General features: G+C 49.6%; 1 protein-coding gene across 6 annotated transcripts; it reads left to right on the top strand.

Annotated features, from left to right (window-relative positions):
• Positions 1–169: 169 nt before the first annotated feature.
• On the top strand, positions 170–7731 carry GHRL (ghrelin and obestatin prepropeptide). 6 transcript variants are annotated; one of them, XM_019428178.2, is made up of 6 exons: positions 170–2828; positions 3260–3381; positions 3620–3736; positions 6682–6790; positions 6934–6976; positions 7581–7731. In XM_019428178.2, exons 2-6 carry the CDS (start codon positions 3274–3276, stop codon positions 7594–7596), a joined length of 393 nt encoding a protein of 130 aa, XP_019283723.1. In that variant the 5' UTR covers positions 170–2828; positions 3260–3273; the 3' UTR covers positions 7597–7731. The 6 variants fall into 6 exon arrangements, 5 of the variants coding, with proteins under 5 accessions (XP_019283723.1, XP_019283725.1, XP_019283724.1 ...); XR_002074773.2 differs by having other exon boundaries at positions 6682–6976; XM_019428180.2 differs by lacking the exon at positions 6934–6976 and having other exon boundaries at positions 3623–3736.
• Positions 7732–12457: the final 4726 nt, after the last annotated feature.

The following is a 12457-nucleotide window of genomic DNA, read 5'->3' as shown; positions in this document are numbered from 1 at the left end:
TATGGAAACCAAGACAAAAAAGAAATCCCACCAGAAAAAAATTTCTATCTATAACCCCATCACCAAAAAATAAAAACCTCTTTCTACAACCCCAAAATCTGCCTCATTCAGACAAGAGGTTTGGCCAAACTGATGAAAAAAAGTGCTACACAAGCCAACTAATTGTCAGTAGAAATGAAAGTGTAGTAGGAAGTGTATAATTTGTTCTCAGACACCATTAACATACAGCAATTAATTCAGAGGTGATGAGTGCTTCCCATCCATTCATTAAGGCAGGCCCGCAAGGCCCCACAATGGGAAAGAAATCACCAGCCAGCAAGCAATCCACAAGAAGCATGTGCAATGAGCACCCGCTAAGTTCTGGGAAAGACACAGGACAGGGAGGGGCCAAACTGGCCTTGAGATGATCCACACTTGAAAGGAATGAGGAAGAAAATGAGCCTCGGGAAAGTCAGTCCTTTCCCTGAGTCACACTGTCTTCCTCCAGACTCCCCTTGGCTCCAATGTGCGTACATTCCTCACCGCATGCCTGTCTCCGCTTCCATGACTATGAGTGGGCAGCGAGGAAAGTTCTGGGTGTCCCCTGGCTCCTTCCTCAACAGTTCTGACATCCATCAGATGTTCCTCCCTCCCCCTACCAGCCTCGACTCTGTGGTATGTGGTTAGGGTCATTCCCGACACACTGGCCACCTCTCTGTCCCCCAAAGATAACAGAGCGAGCAGGGTGTTTGCTGGCCGGTAGCCTTATCTAGGATCAACACTGGCAGCTCCTGCATCCGGATTAGGCAGAGGCTTCATGTCTTAGGATGTGCCTGGTCACCATAGTTGGGTCTGTGAGGGCTTCTGTTTGGCTTTCCTTTTGGGAAAGGGGCTCTGAAAAAGCTGCAAATCTTCTCCAAGAACTCCAGATTTGTCCACACCCAGGAGCCAAGAGATCTAAGCTCAGGTGGCTGACAAGGGGGAAGGCCTCCTGGAAACATGCTCACATTCTGCTGGGGCTAAAGGAGGGATTCCAGCCCTTATGGCAATCTGGCAATGAGAGGTTTTCCACGAAAAGGTACTTAGTCCCCCACCTTCTACTAAGGGGCTTAGTCCAGACCCTCCCGTGCCTCCACTGTCCCTAGAGACTCTACAAGGGTCCAGTGCCCCCTTTAAGTCAGGTGGCCAGTCATTTGATGATCAGCCTTCTATTGCCTTGATAGCCTAACTGCATCCCCTGCCCCAATCCCACCCCTCTCACAGCAAGATTTTTCTGGAATCCCAGGTTTGCTGTGCAATCAGGATGGTCTATCAGGGAAGACACTGACCTAGCAGCCAGGAACCTGGAAAGCCAGCATCTGCCACTGAAGGCTGTGTGGCTTTGAGGGGACTGGGGCCTTTTTGGTGTTCAGGGTTCCTTCCAGTGAAATCAAAGCTCAGCCTCCCAGCTCTTCAAGGTCTTCCCAACTCTTGTATTCTACAATCCTGTCACTCCTCTGTTCAAGAAACTTCCGGGGCCTCCCTCCTGCAGAAAACGCCCAAATTCCTTGAACTAGCAAGGCCTTCAAGACCGTGTATAACCTGACCCAGAACCATCTTCTAGGCCTCTCCTGATGACACCCTCCCCCCCCCGCCCACGGACACCCTCATCCAAGGCAGCCAACTTTCTAATCTTTACCCCAAACGCTCTACATACACCCACGCCTTCTGTTCACCTTTGCTCACACCGGGTGATGCCCTCCCTTCCATTTTCACCTTCTGCCTGTTTCAAGGAGCCCTTCCTGATCTCCCAGCTCTGAGCCCCTGAGCCCCAGCACGAAGAGAGTTCCTGCTCAGAAATGCTACAATTTCTGTGGAGGCAACTCATTTAGCCCTTAGGAGTCACTGCCTGGGCATCCAATTAGATGAAGCTCTCCAGACAGGGAAGGATTCCCCTGTGATGTTAATTAACTCATCATCCAAGAACGTGTGACCACAGCATACACTTGCAAATCCCACTGGCCAGAACAGAAGGGGCAGTCATGTGCATGACACCTCAGAAGATTTTCACATCCATCACCTCATGTCATCCTCAAAGCCACTCTGAGGAGCGGCTCTGACACAAGGCAGATTACTAGTCATCTGCCTGGGGCCCATCACCCTGGGAGTAGTCACCTGTGCCAGCACTGGGCCATAGCTCTTCTCCCTCCAGGGCCAGTCTGTTCCCTCTCAGAACGTGGCTAGGGGAAGGGAGACAAGGCAAGACGTCAGGAAACACCAAGGCAAACCGACGCATTCTGGAAACGATCCCCACGCCTCCTCCTCTGAAAGGACGGTCAGGAGCCTGTGTCACTGTCCCTCCCAGCAAACTCCTCATTCTATCATGGCACTTCCCTGCTTGGGGAAGCATGAAACTTTCCGGAGTCAGGATCCCTATGAGCTCCAGAGGTTTGTGGAAGCCAAAGCAGCATCAGTCACAGAAAATAACATGTTGGGGCTGGAAAAACTCTTAAAAATCTGGTAACCATCACCTCATTCTAGCCAGGAAGAAGAGGAATTTCAGAAGGGGAGTATGCAGAGCAGCAGAGAACAGCAAAGCTGACCTGGACCCCTGAGCCGCCTCCCCCCTCCCACCTGAACCAGAGTTGGGACCACTTGGTGACAGCTGGAGCAGGTGCCAACGCAGCAATCTCTCCGAGCATGTGACCTCCACTGCTGATTTCTACCCAGAGGACACGAGCATATGAGTTCCCAAAGAATGTAAAGCAGCCACAGGAAGTTAGGAAGGGGTTGCTAGTTTAAAACAAACACAGGGCTTCCTACATAAGGACCAGACAGCTACCGGGCACCACTTCCACCAGGAACCCCAGGTAGGTACTCTCTCTCTACTCTTCGTGTGTGGGTTTATGGGTTTAATTTACTGTGACTGCTGGCCATTCACAGGCCCAACTGAACAAAGGGGAGGCTGCACAACGTGGGGCGGCTGGAGCCCCCCAAGCCCCCGTATCCCCCGGGGACCCTGCTGGCCCAGCTTCATGATCCTTCATTAAGAAATTCAGCACAAGCTCCCTGGGGCCCAGGAAAAACATGGGGAGTCTCACTGCTCAACAGCCTGGGAATAGAGGGCACACATCCTTTAATTCGCTTCTACCTGGGGCAGTGAACAGAGGGAGCCCCTCTCTCAGGGGTAGGAAGAGCTTCTCTACTCTGCAGTGACATCCCAGGGCCAAGTCCCCTCACCAGATCTGGGGTACAGGGAGACAGGGGAGGGCCCACTGCCTGGAGACCATCTGTCCTCCAGGCCCACCTGACACCATGCCCTCCCCGGGGACCGTGTGCAGCCTGCTGCTCTTCAGCGTGCTGTGGGCAGACTTGGCCATGGCAGGCTCCAGCTTCCTAAGCCCCGAACACCAGAAAGTACAGGTAAGATGTTTCCCCACAAAGCCCCACATTCGAATTGGGTATCTCATCCCAGCCTTGCCATGTAGCTGCCAGCTGTGTGACCTGGGCAGTGGCTCAAACTCTCTGGGCTTCAGCTATCTCCAAGAGCACAAAGGAGGAATCTGGGTCTGACCATAGGTTCACACCTCACTCTGCTTCCAGAAGTATATGGGGGAGAGGGAGAGGGTTGGGGCCCTAAAAAGAGAATACCTCTTTCCAGCAGAGAAAGGAGTCCAAGAAGCCACCAGCCAAACTGCAGCCCCGAGCTCTAGAAGGCTTGATCCACCCAGAAGACACAAGTCAAGTGGAAGGGGCAGAGGATGAACTAGAAATCCGGGTTGGTTCCTCTGCAGTTTTATGCTTTTGTGGCAGTGGACGGGAGGCGGGAGGAGGGCAGGCTATGAACAGGGATCCACCTACCGACTACTTACGAAATGTAAAATAGCACAAAACAGTTGACCCTGAACTGGCTCCAGGTCTTTTCCCATCAGGAGGCAGATGTCTAAGAGAAAGGACTTTGCTACAACAGAACGGGACAGGACCAGAGCCATGAGCAGGACAGCAGGGGTGCTAGCTGACACCAGATGATTTCAAAGGGGAGCCAGCACGCATGTTGCCAAGACAGCCAGCGAGAGTCGGCTGGTCATGGACTGAAGGCATTTCCCCACAGAAAACTCGTGGCCTCTAGGCCTCTCCAGCCTTTCCTGGGGCTGGAGTATATGCAGACAGCACCCTGGACAGGCCAGCTACCGCCAGCCCATCTCTGGTGGCCCCTCACCAACCCCCATCTGTAGACAACGACAGGATCCGTGGGGCTTATCGTGGCTCCGACAAATCCTGCCCGAGGTGAGGAGCAAGCTTGGAAATAAAGAGAACATGAGGACAGAGAGGGAGTAAAGGGATTTTGTAGGGGTTCTCTATGCAACTTTCCTGAAAGGCTGGCTATGGTTAAGGCAATGGTTCTGACAAGCATTCAGATGACAGACGCCTCCATGCAGTGGAACCAGAATTCCCCTGGGGGAGTCCTTAATTATCGCACTGCTTGTGTCTATTGATCGGGATCTCATCTGCAAACTGTCTTTCCCTTATCGCACACCATTTAATCTCTACAACAACCTGTGAGGTAAGTAGGGCTGACATTATTGCCCTTGTGGTAGAGACAAGGAAAAGAAGTTCAGACAGGTGAGCACACGTGCCTGACACGCCACAGCCAGTGTGTGGCAGAGGCGGGACCTGCAGTCACGGCTGACTCCAGCTCCCAAGCCCCCCTTCCCCTCACTGGTCTGGCAAACGGAGCATGCACAGTGGCCCAAGAACGCCTCTCCCTGGTCTCTTCTGGCCCGAGAAGCTGGAGTGTGTCCTGCCTTGGTCTCCCTCCCTCCCGCCAGCTTCTTCTAGCAAAGGATGAGCTCCCAACCCCTGCTCTCGGACCCTCAGCAGAACCAAGGGGTGCTCTCAAGTGCCTCCTCCACACCACATGTGAGAGCCCCATTCGATTCCTACAAATCCTCAAACCAGGGAATTTCCTGGTGAGACCGGCAGCCCCTGTGGCTGACACTCACCCCAGTCGGGCTAATGCTCAGTTTGCCCAGACAGGGAAGAGGTTTCAGTGGCTTGATGACTCAAGGCAGAGATGGGATGACCAGAAGTTTCCAGTTCCCACAAAGGCTGGCCTTGGAAGAGGTGGACTGTGCTGCCTCAACTAGAACCCGAAATCTGGAGCTGACAGAGGTGGGGAGGCCTGCATCCCTGGCTGCAGGGCTCTGGACCTACTGCCTGAGCCCTTCCTGCACTGGGGCTCCACCTGTCCCATCCCGGGCCCCCACCGTCCCCCAGACACGTTCCTCCTGGAATCGGCTTTCAGAGCCGTAAGACTTTTGAGACCAAGTCCTGTCCTTTCCCCCGGCGCCCCCCATCCCTGACAGAACTCATGAGGCACTGAGGCCAAATGGGCCTTTTCAAGTCACCAGAAGCAAACCTCCCCATCAGCAGTTGCCATGTGGCCGCCCAGTTCCGGGTGCCCTGCCAGCCAGCAGGCCCCCAGACCCATGCTCATGTGGTTCCCAAGAAGTCTATTCAGGTCACCTGTCAGCCACAGGATGGAAGAGAAAGAAATAATTGCCCATGGGAGAGAACAGACGGGCCAAAGTTTCCTAAAATATCAATCATGTCCTTCCCCACTCTCTCCACCTTCACAGTGGAGACGAGGAAGGTCAGTTTTTTCAACAAGCAGCTATTTGTTTTTCTCACAACCTCTTGGAGCACGTCTGCTCATGTGTGAAATGAGAATGACGGCGGTACCTGCTGGCAGAGAGGCTCGGAGGACTGCACCCGGCGCGGAGGCAAGGCCTTGGGCCAGCCTGGCAGAGACAAGGGGACTCCACGCTGGGCGTCACTGCAGCCTGGACTGGACGAGGCTCCAGGGCAGGCGGCAGAAGGACCAATGACCAAAGGCTCCCTCCCACCACCAGGATCCCCTCAGTGACTTGTTCAGACATCTCGGTGACCAGCATGCAGGTTGCCAGGTACCAAGGCAGCTACTAGAGGAACAGAGATAACGATAACAGTCTGCTCTTAAGTAGGGGAATCCATGATGTGGCTGTAAACAGAGCTCTTCCCCATTTACCCAAAGCTGAGCTTCAATAAATCATTTGCTAGAGTGCTGACAGAGCTGGGAAAATAGGGTGCTCCCCTGGAGAAGGGAAGAGACAGAGGCACAGAAAGAAGGGAGCACTTGGCTCAGAGCATCTTTCCAGGCAAAGGTCAGCTTCTTGTCTAACTTCCCATGGAACAAGGAAAGACCTGTGCCCAGGAGAGGAAGAATGGCTGGGAGAGGAGGTGGGGGCAGATGAGGGGCAGGGACCACCACCCGGGCTGCTGCTAAGACACTGGCGAGACCCACTGTCCTCCCGGTCTCCCTACTGGAGTCTGAAATTCTACCATTGGCAACCTCAAACTTAGGTCTTCCAAAATTACAAGGGGGAGTGGGAGCAATCTCGGGAACCCCATAGCTTTTATGAGCAACCTCACTAGAGGTAAGCAAAGAGTACAAGGTAAGTCTGAAGATGGCAGGGGCGGGAAGAACAGGCCTAAGAAGGCGAGTAATCTGGCTGAGCGGCCTCTCACTGGCACCTGCTGGGCCCGCACACCCTCCTCCCTCCCTGTCCCTGTGATGAGACCCGGAGAGCCCAGGAAATCCTTTGGGAGGTCTGTGTGTTTGGGGCAGAGGTGGGAGGGTGTGACCTCTGACACTTCCTGGGTCTTCCCCACCCCTCCTCCTAGTTCATCGCCCCTTTTGATGTTGGAATCAAGCTGTCAGGGTCTCAGTACCACCAGCATGGCCAGGCGCTGGGGAAGTTTCTTCAGGACGTCCTTTGGGAAGAGGCCGATGGTAAGTCATTGCCCCAGTCAGGTCACTTCAGTCTCCATGGAGTCCCAAATGGAGCTCAGCCTATGGGTGACACAAGAGAAGTTTTCTTCCCCTACCACTGCCTCACAAAGAGCTTCTAATTCTTCCTTCCCAAATGTCTGCAGGAGAGCAGACTGGGCTGGGATTTCCAAGTGGCTCAGAAGAGAGGTGAACACAGTCTTTGTATTTCAAGAGCATGCTCGCTATGTTCCAAGAACTAGCACACTAACTTTGGGGCCCAGGGAACCCCAATATCCTAACCATAAAATGCAGCTAACACTCACTGTGAGTGCATAAAATTATACCTTTATTATATAACTTCACCTCGTGAACAAAAGGAATTAGTGCTATCATCAGAATAGGCTCTTCTGCAGCCAGTGAAGCAAGGATTTCTTGCTTTTGTTCTGAATCCCTTCTTGGCTTATAAAAACAAACCATTCAATTTGTTCCTGGTCACGGGGGCCAACACCTGTCTTTGGAAGCACATTACAACCTGCAAAGCACTTCCCTAACTAACACGGTGTCACCCTGTATGCCCACCAACGACATGAGGTAGGCAGGGAGCATGGCACTTACCTGGGGGGTGCAGAGAAGGAAACCGAGGCTCGGCTTTTAGGTGACAAGATCAACTCACACAGTCCATACGCCAAGGCCAATGCCTCCTCCCCGCATTACAACACACTACCTCCGACATCGCCATTGTGGAAGAAAAGCCATCTATGATGGCACTGGCAGGACAGTGGACACTGAATTTTGACCTCTTCCTTTTCAGAGGTCCTGGCAGATGAGTGATCATCCACTAGAACGACCCACTTGCTTTCCTCCCAACCTGACAGCACCCACCTGGCTTTTAAACTGTTTCTGCAACAACACCCAGTTCTGAGTGGTACTAGCTTAAGAGGTGAATAAACATTCATGCTGTATGCCGAACGTTCAAAATGGAAATTTATTTCACCAGAGGAAAACTTCACATTTCATTGAAAAAAAAAAAATTTTTTTTTAATCTATGGTCAGTACGAAGAGCAAGGAGGGATAGGTAGTAAGGCAGGTGTGCATACTTAGGAAACCAAGAGAGGGAGGGGAGAAGAAAGGGAGGGAACAGAAGACAGTTTTTTTTAAAATACCACAGCTTCCTGAGCACAGTGAAGTTACAATGAGAGCTATTTAGCAATCAGCAAGGATGGGGGACCAGGAAACTTCAGGTGACATTATCAGAGCCAACATCCACTGAAGTGACATCCAAGATCAGAACAGGATCCTGGGAATGTGAAGGCATGAGTATGAAGTTATACATAACTGGGGTGCTTACAACGGCTACTAGCCACTGCTAGACAGGGCTGAAATAACCATTTCTCCTTCCTCCCTGTCCTCTCCCGAAAAGACACGGCAAAGCAGATGCCACCTCACGTAGGCCAGGCTGGGCACTGCCTCAGGGTACTTCGCTGATACCAGGCAGGTGTTCCTAAACACTTTCAACTCCAGCTCACAGCTGAATTGAGACTTGATCCTTAAGTTCCACAACTTAGTTCCACCAAAGATACCAGCCTTCTCAGGAGGAATGTCAGTTATCAGTGATTTACACTTCCACGTAAAACATGTGAACTGTCTTTGAGGAGCTGGTGATGACAGATGATGCGTGAATCACTAAGGAGAGAAAAAGGTAAAGAACGAGGAGGTTCCAAATATAAGCACTGCCAATACCTATTAGAAACATGTAGGCCGACCCTCTGCACGGAGTTGGGGTAACATGCAGAGCCCGGAAAAGCCTTTATCAGGGTGCTGGAGGAGCCACGTATCTTCTCGAGTAAAACTATCATCGCCTGGCACTGAAGGCACAGCCCCACTGGCACTAACCACTGATCACACTTGGCAGGCACACTGAAATCCAACTGCCACCCTCAGCAACGAACACCACGTGCACCCTGAAACATCACCATCATCTGAGAACCTCTTAGAAATGCAGCATCTTGACCCAACTGTACCAGGATCTGTATTTTAACAAGATCCTTGGGCTAATAAACAGCTTATTTAAAGGGGCTGAGAGACAACTGGATCCTATTCAATTCAGGCAGGAGAGCACACAGTAGAACCAGATCACCCACTCGGCACAAACTGGTGTTGATTCTCATATAAAATCTCATATAAAACTTCTGAAAATTCACACCTGGCCAGGTGATATCCTCAACAGAACTGAGAAAACATCATGCTCACTTACCTCCTCCCATTTCTCTAGCCCCAGGCTTGCCATCATGTCCATCCCTTATGCCTACCACACACACATACTTGCGTCTCCCAGAGGTCTAGACACTGACTATATGACTACATGGGCACTTTGCACACCAAATCTTTGCTTCTGAAAGCATCTACCTCTAAACCTCAGTAGTAAGATTGAAAAGCATTATTCACCATATAAAGAATTTAAGGTACTGGTGAACACAGTGGGAGAAGAGAGGGAAGAGGGAGAAAGGCAGTAGAAATGCAGGGAAATGACCTTCCTCAGCCTCCAGATGGCCACCCCCTAGGCACTGACGTAGAGACTAGCACACTGTCCTGGAGATTAGCCACATCCTTAAGCTCTATAACTTAGTAAGGGTGCAACTCTTATCATCACTAACCAGGCCCATGGCCCTTTTTTTTTTTTTCTTCCTAGAAGTGAGTCACTTACATATAACACCCAGTGTCCTCCTTAATGCCCATCACCCCTTTAGCTCTTCCCCCCGCCACCCCCGCCACCCAACACCCCACCACCAACCCTCAGTTTGTTCTCTGTACTTGGCAATCTCTTACGGTTTGTTTCCCTGTTTTTATATTATTTTTGCTTCCCTTCCCTTCCCTTATGTTCATCTGTTTCGTATCTTAAATTCCACATGAGCAAAATCATGGGATATTTGTCTTTTTCTGACTTATTTCGCTTAGCATAATACACTCTAGTTCTATCCATGTTGTTGGGAATGGCAAGATTTCATTCTTTTTCATCACTGAGTAATAGTCCATTAAATATATATACCACATCTTTATCCATTCATCTGTCAATGGACATTTGGGTTCTTTCCATACTTTGGCTATTGTCGATAGTGCTGCTATAAACATTGGGGTGCACGTACCCTTTCGAATCAGCATTTTGGTATCCTTTGGATAAATAGTGCAATTGCTGGGTTGTAGGATAGGTCTGTTTTTAATTTTTTGAGGAACCTCCATACTTTTTCCAGAGTGGCTGTACCAGTTTGCATTCCCACCAGCAGTGTAAAAGGGTTCCCCTTTCTCCACATTCTCACCAACATCCATTATTGCTTGAGTTGTTCATGTTAGCCATTCTGACAGCTGTAAGGTGGTATCTCATTGTGCTTTTGATTTGTATTTCCCTGATGAGTGATGTTGAGCATCTTTTCATTTGTCTGTTAGCCATCTGGATGTCTTCTTTGGAAAAGTGTCTATTCATGTCTTCTGCCTACTTTGTCACTGGATTATTTGGTTTTTTGGGGGTGTTGAGTTTGGTAAGGTCTTTATAGATTTTGGATACTAATCCTTTATCTAATACGTCATTTGCAAGTATCTTCTCCCCTTCCGTCGGTTGCCTTTTAGTTTTGCTGACTGTTTTCTTCACTGTCAGCCCTCTTCTCAATAGCCAGAGGAGGATCCAAGGCTCACACATGGTCAAAGTGGCCTAGGAAGGCAGCTGGCAACCCAAGAAGCATGCATGGATTGAGCTCAAGGCAGCATGGGTGTCAGGCCATGAGGGGAATACAGTCACCTGATGCTTCCAAAACAAAGACAAGGGCTTACTCCTCTTGCAAAGGACTCACAAGCACTCTCCCACTTACCTAGGTGATTTGTGGAAGAAACACATGCTGGGGGGTACGGGAGTGGACATTACAGAGGACACTTGTTGGATGAGCACTGGGTGTTATAATGAAGTGATGAATTATGGGAATCTACTCCTGAAGCCAAGACTACACTGTATGTTAGCTAACTTGAGAAAAAAAAAAAAAAATAAGTTGAGTGAATGACAAAAAGAAAAGAAAAAGAAAAGAAGTAGATGCTGAGCACCCACTGTGGAACAAGTACTCTCACTCCTGGGCCAGGGAGCATGATGTGATGCAAAGCTAGGACCTTCAGCCTGACCCAAATTTGAATCCCAGAGGTATGATCCAGACCAAGACAATGAATTTCTCAGGCTCATCGCACGTAAAACACCTATTTCCCTGGGTCACTGTCAAGACTGAACATAGTATCCCCCACACGGACACCAGGCACATAGCAGGCATTCATTTATTCGAACCATCACCATTTACTGCATGCCTGCTGTGCACCAGGCATTGTTCTATAAACTTATATGTACTCAACGTAGTCGCAGTTAACTTGCACAAGCCCACTTAAGAGGGAGAAAACAGAAGTTCAGAGAAGTTAGTAACTTTCCAAAGTCAACCAGCAAATCTGTTGCTGACTCCTATCCAGAGCTATGGTACCTGGGTTTATCTTTAGTCCCTGCTTCCCTTGCCTGACTGCCTACAATCCAAGGGGCTTCTTTTGTTTTTCATTTTCCTTCATAATACATCGAAGTGGGGTGAGGACAATTTCAAGTCAACAACTGACAAATAAAATTTAGCAGAGGAAACACTTGAGAAAATGTAGCATTTCCAAAATGGTCCTAGGTCAGCCTTTTAAAAAATTTTTTAATATTTATTTTGAGAGAATGAGCACGCACAAACAGGGGAGGGGCTAGAGAGAAGGAGACACAGATTCCCAGTGAGGCTCCACACCATCACTGCAGAGACCAATGCTGGGCTCAAACTCACAAACTGTGAGATTATGACTAGGTCAGCTTTCTTAAACCCATGCCTCCATGCATCATTTAATGATGCCACTAGCTTAAGTTTCTCTGAAAGAGCATGTATTTATCCCTGGGGGAAGCGACATATTTGCTGGGGGTAAAAAATCCTCCTTATAAAAAACTTTGGTTTTGGAGCATAAAAAAAAAAACTTTTTATAATATACCTGCTACCTTAGTACAGTAACATGTATTTAACTTACTATACACTTATAGGTGTGTGCTTAGACATTCATCTGACAGCGTGCAAACGTAAGAATGAAGACCCACACTTAGTTATCTTCTTTAATCTGGATACGCCCCCAACCATCACTGACGAATGAGCGCTCACTGTGATCCAGGGGCTGGCCGGCCACTGACCAATACTTCAGCCATCTCTGTTTGATGCAGTCTGTTCCGTCACTAGGTAGCTCAGTGGCCATTTGCCCTTATTTTATAAAACTGATGCAAACGTGAACGTGCTGACGGTAAACAATAAGTAACTGGTCCCAAACTTAATACAGAGGAAAAGATGGAAGCACCACAAGAGCCGAGAGCAGCAGATTTCTAGCCACAAATAGGACTACCCCTGAGCAGATGCCATCAACCGTGTGCTCTCCTGGGAAGGAATGGAGGAAACAAAGTGATGGAATTATGCTGAAGATGCATCATCGATGACCGTGTCTCGAACGAGGCATCAGCACAGGCGTCAAATCAGCACAGGCATCTGTAGCATTCTTGGAACACAGCCTTCCTTTTTATAGGCTTACTTCTGGCTTGTGCACTTGTGTTCAGTAATACCTTGGCACAAAATTAGAGGACCGACTGAAAGTAGTGACACA

The sequence above is a fragment of the Panthera pardus genome, unplaced genomic scaffold (genome assembly GCF_024362965.1).
Source record: "Panthera pardus isolate Hobbes unplaced genomic scaffold, ASM2436296v1 HiC_scaffold_8, whole genome shotgun sequence".
Lineage (NCBI taxonomy): Eukaryota > Metazoa > Chordata > Mammalia > Carnivora > Felidae > Panthera > Panthera pardus.
This window is presented reverse-complemented; position numbering and strand designations above follow the sequence as displayed.